The 12,499-nt window shown below is 39.5% G+C and overlaps 1 protein-coding gene across 1 annotated transcript; it reads right to left on the bottom strand.

The window, feature by feature from the left end:
* Window positions 1-3,656: 3,656 nt before the first annotated feature.
* CMTR2 (cap methyltransferase 2) lies at window positions 3,657-11,375 on the bottom strand. The gene is made up of 2 exons (XM_086351675.1): window positions 11,237-11,375; window positions 3,657-7,203 (listed from the first exon to the last, which is right to left on the bottom strand). The coding sequence occupies exon 2, from the start codon at window positions 7,182-7,184 to the stop codon at window positions 4,890-4,892; it is 2,295 nt and encodes a 764-aa protein (XP_086207801.1). The 5' UTR covers window positions 7,185-7,203; window positions 11,237-11,375; the 3' UTR covers window positions 3,657-4,889.
* Window positions 11,376-12,499: the final 1,124 nt, after the last annotated feature.

The following is a 12,499-nucleotide window of genomic DNA, read 5'->3' as shown; positions in this document are numbered from 1 at the left end:
TGCCTCCTGAGAAATTTGTATGCAGGTCAGGAAGCAACAGTTAGAACTGGACATGGAACAACAGACTGGTTCCAAATAGGAAAGGGAGTTCGTCAAGGCTGTATATTGTCACCCTGCTTATTTAACTTCTATGCAGAGTACATCATGAGAAACACTGGACTGGAGGAAGCACAAGCTGGAATCAAGATTGCTGGAAGAAATATCAATAACCTCAGATATGCAGATGACACCACCCTTATGGCAGAAAGTGAAGAGGAACTAAAAAGCCTCTTGATGAAAGTCAAAGTGGAGAGTGAAAAGTTGGCTTAAAGCTCAACATTCAGAAAACAAAGATCATGGCATCCAGTCCCATCACTTCATGGGAAATAGATGGGGAAACAGTGGAAACAGTGTCAGACTTTATTTTTCTGGGCTCCAAAATCACTGCAGATGGTGATTGCAGCCATTAAGTTAAAAGACGCTTACTCCTTGGAAGGAAAGTTATGACCAACCTAGATAGCATATTCAAAAGCAGAGACATTACTTTGCCAACAAAGGTTCGTCTAGTCAAGGCTATGGTTTTTCCTGTGGTCATGTATGGATGTGAGAGTTGGACTGTGAAGAAGGCTGAGCATCGAAGAATTGATGCTTTTGAAGTGTGGTGTTGGAGAAGACTCTTGAGAGTCCCTTGGACTGCAAGGAGATCCAACCAGTCCATTCTGAAGGAGATCAGCCCTGGGATTTCTTTGGAAGGAATGATGCTAAAGCTGAAACTCCAGTACTTTGGCCACCTTGGCCACCTCATGCGAAGAGCTGACTCATTGGAAAACACTCTGATGCTGGGAGGGATTGGGGGTAAGAGAAGAAGGGGACAACAGAGAATGAGATGGCTGGATGGCATCACTGACTCGATGGACGTGAGTCTCAGTGAACTCCGGGAGTTGGTGATAGACAGGGAGGCCTGGCGTGCTGCGATTCATGGGGTCGCAAAGAGTCGGACACAACTGAGCGACTGATCTGATCTGAAGCAACTTAGCACACATGCACATACAACCTTTATGTGAACATAAGCTGATTACAGTTTTACATAAAATTTTCAGTTGAATGAAACCAAATGCTAACCTATGCTCAGTGACTGGTAATTTCTAAATATTTTCACTAAAATATTTCATATTCATAAAGAAAAGTTGGTATCTTCCATATTTGCAGTTACAAATCAAAACATTCCAATATAAACTTGTGCTTATCTAAAGATAAGTTACCTTCATTTTCTGTACTGGCCGAAACTAAGAAAAAACAACAGAATGAGGAGAAAAATTCCTTATTAAAAACATTATATATAAACTGTTTTATATAAAGTGTGCACTGATTAGAAATACAAAATCATAAATTTATTGAGGATTATTGTTTTAATCACACGCCCTAAAACATACCAAGATATTATAAGCGACTATACGCAGCATCGAGCTTTTAGCTTTTTGGTACTTGGCCATTAGGCCAACCAGAAAAGCATCTACTATCCAAACAGAAATTTATTCAGGAACCTTGAAATTTTTGTTTTATAGTTAATTCTGCTAAGATCAGCCAGAAATGAGTTTTAATCTAACTAAAGAAAAAAAAAAAAAGGTGGGGAGGCCTATTACCAAATAATTGAGTCTCTCTGCAGTAGTAACTATGTATAAACGAATATTCAGCCAGGCCCTGCAAATCTGTAGTACTATCTATATATAATAATTTTCATCATTTTAATAAAGGATATACTAGATATTACTATATTAAATCTAAAGGGAATTTAAGACCTAATTATAACAGTGTAATTAATGGTTTTATTTTTTTATTAGGCTTCCCCAGTGGCTCAGCAGTAATCTGCCTCCTACAACACAGGAGACGTGGCAGGAACCATGGGTTTGATCCCTGGGTCAGGAAGATCCACAGGAGAAGAGATTCACTCCAGTATTCTTGCCTGGAAAACCTCCTGGACACAGGAGCCTGGTGGGCTATAGAACATAAAAATTAACAGAAAATCTCTCATGCTTCAGTTAAAATCTTTATAAGCATGTACTGGTTCTATAAAAAGTAATAATCATTTATTGCTTAAAATGATTCAAAAAACTGAAATAAAACTAAAACATCTCCTTTTTCTTACTTTTATCTTAAAAAGCAAAAATACACTAAAAAATACATTGCCATTTCTAAAGAATCAATGAAAAATATTAAGTATTTAAACAAGAAAAATAAGAATTTAATTGGGTTTATAATCAACACTTTCATTCTAAAAAAGTGAGGTATTAAAAAAAGTGAGGTATTTCATATACTCACACCACAGTACCTTAACAAATGTTAAAAATATTCAATTAAATATCTAGAAATAAAAGATAAGGTTTAAATATTTTAAAGGACTTGTATTCTCATCAAAGATTAAATAAAATAACAAAAGCATAAAGATTTTTTTCAACTCCTCTAATAACCTGTTACTTTTGTTCCACTTAGTTATCTTCAGAGTAGAAAAAACTTTTAATGCAAATCTTTTTAAACAAAATAATGACTATAAAGATGGAGAAAGTTCACAAATTTGGATTTTACAGACCCAGAAATTTTCAAAACTTTGACATTAGCATGATATATAAAACCCCCCACTAAAATACAAGACTTTTCTCTTGGAAAACATAAGACAATATTGAAGAAATTAAGTGTATTTTAAGACCGCTTTCTCTGAGTTTGTCAGGAAACACAACTGTGATGTTTAAATTTCCTGGCTGTTAAAAATTCTTTTCAAAAAGCATCACAATTAAGTCAAAAATTTCAAGACCCCCCAAAATTTTTAATAACAGTAACTACTACCTTGATAACCTACACAAATCATCTCATCTTATGGACTTCCTCTACTTTCTTATCCATTTCTCATACATTATTTTTCCTTCCCTTTTTCTCAGAGCAATTTCTACAGATCACTGGTACCTGTCAGCTACACCCCGTTCAATCAGAATCTTCCTTGAGTTCTATCTCACGTCTAGAGCAACTCTGAATTCAGTAAGCCAGATGAAAAGCAACTGATCCCAAACACTGACTAAAAACCAAATACATTCTAGTATACACCAGTATGTTACATATCCCAACCCAGGTTAACAGTAAAAACAACTGAGCATTCAATACTTATTTGAGGGGCTTAAAGTTTTAATATCAGAACCTGGCCCTAGGCTTTCAACTTCATTCTAATCAAATAGTTAAAACAGGTAAAAATAAACTGAGTCACTGTATTGGACCACATTAACCAAGGCATAAAGTCTATTTAAGTGCAAAATGGTTTCCCAAGAGTGGTTTTTAATTCTCTCTTGGTAACCAATTTTCTATCAGATGTCTACCATTACACAACTGTAACAGCTTTCATAAAGTCACCAGTAGGAAATCACATTTCTTTCAGAAATCTACCTCCAACACTCACATCCTCCATATCAAGAACTAAATATAACCTCTTCCTCTGTCCCTTAAGTATTCCATTTCTTTCCCGAAGTAGAGCTTCTGTAAATATTGCAACATTAAGGAATAAATTTTAATGAATACAAATCAGAGAAAATGAAGGAACATTAGATTCCATTAAAGCTTTCCTTAAAAAAAAGTGTTTCCAAGTTATATTTTTAAATTCCCCTATGATTCTCTTTAAAAGAATGAACACAAAATTTCTCTGCTAATGACTTTATTCATGAATCTATAATGGAACTCAAAATAGAAAAGAACATGAAAAACTTCAGGTTAATATTTATCAACAAAATACATCAAAGAATATTTATTTTTTTATATAACTAACAAAAATCTCTAAAATGCACATGTGAAAATACAAATATATCACCTTGTGAAATTTCAGAGTACAAAGATCTGCTTAACATAGTTGGCCATAATAGCCTGATTATACTGATACATACATTTAATGCAAAAGAAATCAAACATAACTGAAAAATAAACATCACATGGTTAATCTTTTGGTAAAGTGCTACTTTCATATGGAAAAAAGGATTTGTGAAGATTAAAAAAATGTTCATGTTATACCATCATTCTCAAAGTGCCAAAATTTCTCAGTATTCACTACGTTCATCACATTTGTATGTCCCCAATGAGACCATATACATTATTTTGCAATTAAAAAAATTTTTTTGTTCACACATTATTTCCTGGAAGCTAAAATCACCACTCCATTGATAAATGAAACTTTTCACTCATATAAGACTGTTTTAGACACAATAATTCTTCATTGTTTTAAATATGATCTTTGGTTTAAAGCTGTCCTGATAGCCTTTCTAACTGGACTTTAGTTAGTAAAATATTTATAAAACAGCACAGTAGCTTCATTTGAACCACACAAGTAAATTGGATCAGTGGCCTAAACACAATGAATGGCACATATCAAGATGTCTAGAATGATGAGTTCCCCAAATTAGTAACGGACATGGTCAATATTAAAGGAAATTAATGTTGCTGAGGAGTGGCTCATCTCTTTTCATCAAAGACCTCTATCAATTCATAACAGTATTAGCTATTGAGAGAAAATTAGTTGGAAAAAAAATCTAACCTGAAGGCACACAGGTGCGAATCTTAAGCAGATAAATAAAACCAACTAAACTGCATACGCAGGCATGGGTATGTCCAAGCATATTACACACTTCTCTGCGTGAGGCTGAATACCATCATTACATATCTTCTACCATATAGGAAGCTCTATGCCTGTGTGTGTATATACCCTAGAGGTCAAACTAGCTGATGGGTTTTCCAGAAAAAAGTGAGACTTTAAATGATGCAAAACTTAGCCTTTCTTCAAAATAGAAGGTTTTAAATTAATAGCAAAGGAATGTAATAACAATGGAAACTGTAAGAAGCCATCAAGTTAAATCTCAGAGAGTATGAGATCAACTTCATAACTAAAGGCTGCCGATGATTTCTTCTCTCTCTCCTTGAATAATCAAATGCAAGTACCTTTTAGCAATGGCAGCATTCAAATCCCACAAAAAATCAAGTAGTGCGCCCTTAAGGAGCACCTCCATTGGCACAAACTGTAAAACCTGCTGCGGTGCCTCAGTGTTAACCAAATCTCTCAACAATTCGTTCACATTTTGCAGATACTGGAAAACTGGGTTTGGAAGATCCTGATAACCAACACAAAGCAGGACTGCACAAGTCTTCAGGGGCTCAGAGGATATGGGACAAGAAAATGTGATGAATCTAAAACAGCTGTGGAGTACAAATATCAAACCAGCCATAAACCTTGTAAAACAAGAAAGTATAGGCAAAATCATAACATCTCCTGTATGAAGCTGCTGCAAGGAATGTAGTACGCAGTCCAAAAATAATTGCTGGTAAGTGGGGTCTCCATCATGAAGCAATGAACAGCTAAAAGTCATGAGTGCAGCTGATTCCAAGAGTCGAACTTCCAATGGTATGGGCATTTTGATATTATGGAGAGCTGGGAAGCCCACTAGCAGGCACTTTATCTGGGTGCTGGGTTCTTTATCCTGATGATCCTGAAGGCACTTGGTAAGGCTAAACAACTCAGAAAATATCAATTCTTCAGAAAAAACGTGACAAGAACAACAATGCTTCTGTTTTGGCCTAAACTTAAGATCAAAATTCAAGGCTCCTCCTAATGACTTTTCAACTGATTCATTAAGAGCCTTTAAAATCTCACCATCACAGAAAGGAGAACACTTTACCTTTGGCAGTTTCTTTCCCTGTAAAACCTGCCATAAGTGACACTCAAGATTGAAAGCTGTCCCTTCCAAAAGAGAACTTTGCCCAGGATGATACGTAGCATGTTCTTCAGCCCAACTGTTAAAGTACCCTTTGGCCACCTTATCTTTCCAGGAAAGGGTTTCCAGCATTTTCCTTTCATTGTAGGTTTTAAAATATCTGCTTCTCTGCCCAAACCATTTTGTATTTGTACTACAGCCAATATTAGATTTTTTCACTAGCCAGTTATTTCTGGAAAGAGGCTTCAATTGAAACTTTTGCATGAAATACTGAACAGCATAGTCCCTTAAGCTATTCAGCTTTGCTTGTTCCCGTTTTCCCATGCACTCAAACAGACGAATGTTCTCAGAAATAGTCTCTAGTTGGTACTTATGAAAGAACGTGCAACATTCTTCATGTTTTCCAAGAAAAGATTCTGGAATCATGTGATGGGGAAAGAGAGCTTTCTTGGTCATTTCAGACCCAAAATTCAGCACCATCTTAGATAAAATAGGATAGATTGTCTCTCTTCCCTTATAGTAGAGACATACCACATAGACTTCTGAGTTTCCTGCCTTGCTAGTAGCTGGTTTGAAAACATGAACTTGATCAAAAGAACAGTTCAGTAGGTACATAAGATTTATGGAACAATGTTCAAACAAAGTAAACATCTTCAGAACAAAAGAGCCACCATTTCCAAGAGTCATCAGAGCAGTGACAGCTTCACAGTAATGCAAACAAGAGACTAAAGCTTCTTGTTCACCTGGGTTTCCTTGGCAATCAAAACTTCCATCTGCAGTGATCAAGTGAATGGTACCCATACTGTTTATGAAATTCTGAAGTCCAGTCAGATATTTCAAGGTCATGATATCACCAGTGTTATCTGGACCAAAGTACCAACAACGCAAGGTATTTGCAATAAGTCGGTCATCCATAATCATCGTAAGATTGTCATTTGCCTCATGGTAAGGATTCAGAGTATTAGCTACCCAATTCCAATCACAGGGGAATCGATGGGATTTTAAATAGTGATTGAGACTAGCTATAAAAGCTCCAGGAGCTTCACAAAGGTGTAGAGAATTCAGTTTTCCGTTCTGAAAAGCTTCCTGTGGAATAAGTGGAAAGCTGCACAAAATTTCATGAAACTTACACCATGCTTGAGTACAAAGTTCAGCATTTACAGATTTTCTCACATGAGAAATTATTTTCCCAGCTTTGTTAGTGAAAGCCGTGTGCTCATGCCACTCATCCAATTTCTTATCACTCAGTAGGTTTTTCACTTCATTTAGGGAGTTCTTCAAGTCAAGGAATGCACTGAATTCCGTGTGGTCACAGGTGAAAATCTCGCTGGGATCTGGTAACTGCCACTCATTATTAAGTGGTTTGCCATAAGAAAAGTTCTTGGCAAAGAGTTCAAAAATGTCAGCAAGAACATCTGGGCTGAATGTCTCAGGACTTGAACCCAGTGGTTGTTTTCTGCACTTACTCATTTTCAAATCAAATTAAAATCTAGAAAAAGAAAACACACAATTAAGTGAATCAAATTTTATTAGTGAGTGAAATCTAATCCACAGCAAACTGGATCACAATCATGACAAATCACATAAAATAGGTACATAATGTGAATACAATTCATTACATATTGAGGCAATCTGGAATAGAGAAAGAATAAAAGCACTGATGTCCAATAAACCTAGGCTCAAATTCCAGTGGCCATGGGTAAATAACTTTACATCAGTTCTTCTTTAAAAACTTGAGGTATTATTTTTTAAGATGAGGATGAAACATGTTAGCATACATGAAAGAACATTCATCAGTGAATGGCAGCTCCTATTACCAAAGTAACCCACCTAGTTCCTCCCCAAAGTTCTGAACCCATGGCTGAGACCATCACCCACAGGGACCCAAACACATGCTTAGAGGAAGATTTATCCTTTTGCTCAAACTATTAACAAATGACTTTTAGCTCTGTTTTTTAGCTCCCTCCAAATCTCACTTCCTTCCAGGAGACTCCAGCACCTGAACCCGGCACCAGTCCTGCTATGACTTTTCTGTCCCCACCCACTTAAACTCACCTATGAGGACTGCCAAATATGTCCTCTGTCCAGGTTTGACTCCTGCTAAGTCATGCACTTTGGTGGTACCAAATCACCTTTACAGGCCACCCACCAGCAAACACCCATCACCGTACTACTTGTCAACTGTGGTGAACTTGACAGGTTAGCCTCTCGCTCAACACTGAAACTGACCTACAGTTCACCCTGGTGTGTCTCTAAACTTCAGACTCCTGCCTCATATGATCGGTCAGACAGCTCCATGTTTATATTATAAAATATTATCTTTTTGTTGCCACAAAAACTTAATATACTTTGATAGAATAATTTTAAACTGAAGAAATATCCTTAATGAATATATAAATTACAAATAGTCACTCTACATTGTGTGCTCTAATACTGTCTAAGTAACCAAAAACATCTGTCCACTGGAAATGGAAAGGGGTGCAAGAGAAGGAAGCAAGGCTTAAGGGCATAGTGTTGGAAAAGTTCTAAATTCCAGCAGAGACAGCAATGAGTATTACATGGTACTTGCTGGCAGTGTTAATCAACAGGTGCTTCAGTTCATGACTTCTGTGTTTATTTAGCATATTCAATACATTCTACATCAGTATGAAGATTAACACGGGAGATAAAAGACAAGTGAGCACCACAATAAACAGTAACAAAAGAAGGCTGCATTCCATTAGCATTTACTTCATCCTCAAAATACTTTTTCATCCTTTTATATTTTGTTTAAATTACTTACAAGTCTGTCTGTGCCGTTCTGTGCTCAGTCGCTCAGTTGTGTCTGACTCTTTGCGACCCCATGGACTATAGCCCGCCAGGCTCCTCTGTCCATGGGGATTCTCCAGGCAAGAATACTGGAGTGGGTTGCCATGCCCTCCTCCAGGGGATCGTTCAAACCCAGGGATTGAACCCAGGTCCCCTGCATTGCACGAAGATTCTTTACTGTCTGAGCCACCAGGAAAGCCCACGAGCTTGCAAACTTCCTGAAGTAACAATTATCTTAAGTCATTTCTGTTTGCCACCATATATTTACCCCAGAATTGTGGATAACAGTCACAATTACCTATTAATGTATTTTTCTTACCTTAGATCTATTTTTTTTTTTTTTTTACTGTTAGAATATTTAGACAAATTTCTGAAAGAAGGCAAAAAGGAAGCATTTTCACATTCACTAAAATTTTAATTAAAAGTAAATGCACGAGTACTACAACAAGTTATTCTGTCCTAATTCACACTTTGCTTACTGGAAACTACAACTTTTAGATTTCAACTATATTCTATTTTGGAAAAAGTCTGACTTTAGTCATTAACTTCACATACCAATTAATGGCTGTAAGTAAGCTCTGAAATCTTACCTAAGCTAATAAGTAATTACTTTCACAGGAGAACAACTAAAGTGATTCAAACACTCCACTGTTCTTCCCACCTATACCTGTGGAACATGGACCAAAATTATATATTTATAATAAACTGTATATCATGTTGAAATGGAGAAGGCAATGGCACCCCACTCCAGTACTCTTGCCTGGAAAATCCCATGGATGGAGGAGCCTGGTAGGCTGCAGTCCATGGGGTCGCTAAGAGTCTGACACGACTGAGCGACTTCACTTTCACTTTTCACTTTCATGCATTGGAGGAGGAAATGGCAACCCACTCCAGTGTTCTTGCCTGGAGAATCCCAGGGCCAGGGGAGCCTAGTGGGCTGCCGTCTATGGAGTCACACACAGTCGGACACGACTGAAGTGACTGAGCACAGCATAGCATAGCATGTTGAAAAATGTTCAGGTTGATAACACACACCTTATCTAAACATTGTTTCCTACTACCAAATTCCCAGAATCCAACTGCTTCTCACTCACTCCAGCTACCAACTTTCTGATTAGAAACACCTGTCAACTCTCTTCTGAACTACTGACAGTCTTCTCACTCCTCTTTGCTTCTACCCTTGCCTCCACCATTCTATTCTGAAACACACCCATTAGAGCAACTTAGCAGCAGCAGCAGCAGTAGAGTAACTCTGAAAAAGCTAAGTTAGATTGTATGGCTGCTCTGCTCAAAACTGTGCTGCCATGGCTCCCCATTTCACTCAAAGTGAGTAAGTGCCAAAGTCTTTACAATAGCCTACAAGGCCCTTGAAGATGTCTGTTCTCCAGCCCCACCCCATGTCTAACCTAATTTTCTCCTACTACCCCTTTTTCTCACTGTGTTCCAGCCCCACAGGCTCTCTTGCTGTTCACTTAAAAGCCCAGACACACAGCAAGGGGAGTCTGGACAGTCAGTCCCTCCACCTGAAACGCTCTTCCCTTCCCTTATCTCCTTCAAGAATTTACATAAGTGTCATTTTTTCTAAGGAGCCTAAGTTGCCATTCTAATTTAAAATTGCATCTTCCATTAACAATGGTAAAGGTAAGAACTTTGCTGTTTTTTCCTATGACACTCTTTTCCTTCTAACATGTGAAAGTGAAAAAGTGAACGTGAAGTCACTTAGTCGTGTCCAACTCTTTGCGACCCCCATGGACTGTGGAGCCAGGCTCCACTGGAAATTTTCCAGGAAAGAGTACTGGAGTGGGTTGCCATTTCCTTCTCCAGGGGATCTTCCCGACCCAGGAAATGAACCGGGTCTCCAGCATATCAGGCAGACGCTTTACCGTCTGAGCCACCAGGGAATTTACTTATTTATGTTTACTATTTTTTATGTCTTCCCAAAACTACAACCTAAGCTGCAATGGGCAGGGATCTTTGTTTTCTTTACTCACTTATTAAGAAGTAAGAACTGTGCTCAGTACACAGAAAGCATTCAGTAAGTATTCATGGAATAACTAAAGAGGTTTTCCAGGCAAGAAGAGTGGGATGCCATCGCCTTCTCCGAAAGGGATATCAGACTAGCCCAAAAGCCGTGCCTCTGATCAGGTTCTGAATATAAGTCTTAGCTAAGGACTTCAACGTCACTCGAGCACCTCACATAAAACAAAAGCAAAAATGCATATGTTTACGAGATACAAGGAAAAAGTTTTCAGTATGATCCTCTGGAAAAGGTTCCTCTGTCCCTCTTATGAAGCACTCCATAGAGCTTTGTGGCATCATCATTCTGCTACGAGGGTCAGTTTTATCATCGTTGTTTTGCAGAATTGAGTAGGAAGTCATATACCCCTGCCCAAAGCCACGAAGGGAATACCCGCAAAATTCACCGGACTAACACAGTCTCATTAATAGTTGTTACTCCTCCAGTTAACACTTGCAAAGGAATTTTAGAAGAAGTGCCAACAGCTCCACCTCCTCACAGCAACAGCGAAAATAATGCCTAGGGTGTATCCAGCGCCTTACTTTGCGCCAGGGGCACCCCAAACCTCGTTTCCTCTAGGTGGAAATGAGTCTCAAGTTCCATTCGAGCGGCCCAGTCCCTGACCCGGCCCAAGCCTCTGCCTAATTCACTGTAAAGTCGAAGGAAGACCCGGGTTCAGAAAGTGGGCTTGGATTACCTTCGCTCACGCCCACCTCAGCCCCCAGAGTCTAGAGAGGCTGCGCTTCACTCGCTTTCCTCACTCAAGGAGGGCATTCTCCACTTCCACTCCTGGGGATGATTCCCAAGAGCATCGCTACTTCAGGTCTTCCGAGCCCCTGGCACGGGGATGGGAGGTGGCGCGCCGGAAGGTCGAGAAAGAGGAAGGAGCGGCCCTAAGAACACGCAGACCGGAAGCACACCTCCAGTCCGCGCCGCCGCGAGACGCCGGCGGACGGAGGCCCAAAGGCCCTAACACACGCACTGCGCGTGCGCCTCAAGGCTGAGCTGGCGTCCTACGTCAACGTTACGCACGTCGGCGATGCTCGTAAGAGACCTCTGCTCTCTCGGTTTCGTTTCTCCGCTGGGTGCTGAAGCTGGGAAGCGCCAGCCCCCCGCCCAACCGCCGCTATGGCAACTGCGCGCTCACCGAGCGTCCTCTGGCCCCGCCCCCCGAAGGTGGAGGCGTGGAATGGGGCGAGGACAACCTGTCCCAGACACGCTGGCCCCGCCCACCTGGGCCCCGGACGCCCGAGGTTCTCTCGTTTTGCTGTAGCATTTAGCTCTTAGCACTGGCTGAGTTAAAACTGGTGCTCAGAAGAACATGAGGTTAAAAAGCCAAACTAGGGAAACTACAAAAACACTGTTATCATAACATACATATATTTATAAACGAATAAGACAACCTCCCCGGAAAAGGAAATGGCAACCCACTCCAGTACCCTTGCCTGGAAAAATCCCATGGACAGAGGAGCCCGGTAGGCTACAGTCCATGGGGTCGCAAAGAGTCAGACATGACTGAGCGACTTCACTTTCACTTTTCACTTTCACAAGATAACCTCAAAGAAAAATGGGAGAAGATTGAACAGGCCATTCAAAAAGCAAAATAACCGATAAGGATATAGTACAAAGCTATTTGGGCTTCCTGATAGCTCAGTTGGTAAAGAATTTGCCTGCAATGCGGGAGACCTAGGTTCGATCCCTGGGTTGGGAAGATTCCCTGGAGAAAGGAAAGGCTACCCACTCCAGTATTCTGGCCTGGAGAATTCCATGGACTGTATAGTCTATGGGGCTGCAAAGAGTCAGACACAACTGAGTGACTTTCACTTCACAAAGCTATTTGACTTTAAAAAATAATAGTAATAAATAAGGTTTATTTTCACTCAACTTAGCAAATAGTTTAAAGATCAGAAATGGCTATAGGTGAGAATATGGAAAACAAGTTTACATATTTTGGGGAAGA

This window comes from Bos grunniens, chromosome 18 (genome assembly GCF_055505025.1).
Source record: "Bos grunniens cultivar Pamir isolate PY7600 chromosome 18, Bosgru_T2T1.0, whole genome shotgun sequence".
Lineage (NCBI taxonomy): Eukaryota > Metazoa > Chordata > Mammalia > Artiodactyla > Bovidae > Bos > Bos grunniens.
The sequence above is the reverse complement of the archived record's forward strand: the minus strand, read 5'-3'. Positions and strand labels throughout refer to the sequence as shown.

What these genes read in the sequence shown, in the direction of transcription:
- CMTR2 (XM_086351675.1), bottom strand. Translation starts at nt 7,184, where the DNA reads ATGAGTAAGTGCAGAAAACAACCACTGGGTTCAAGTCCTGAGACATTC.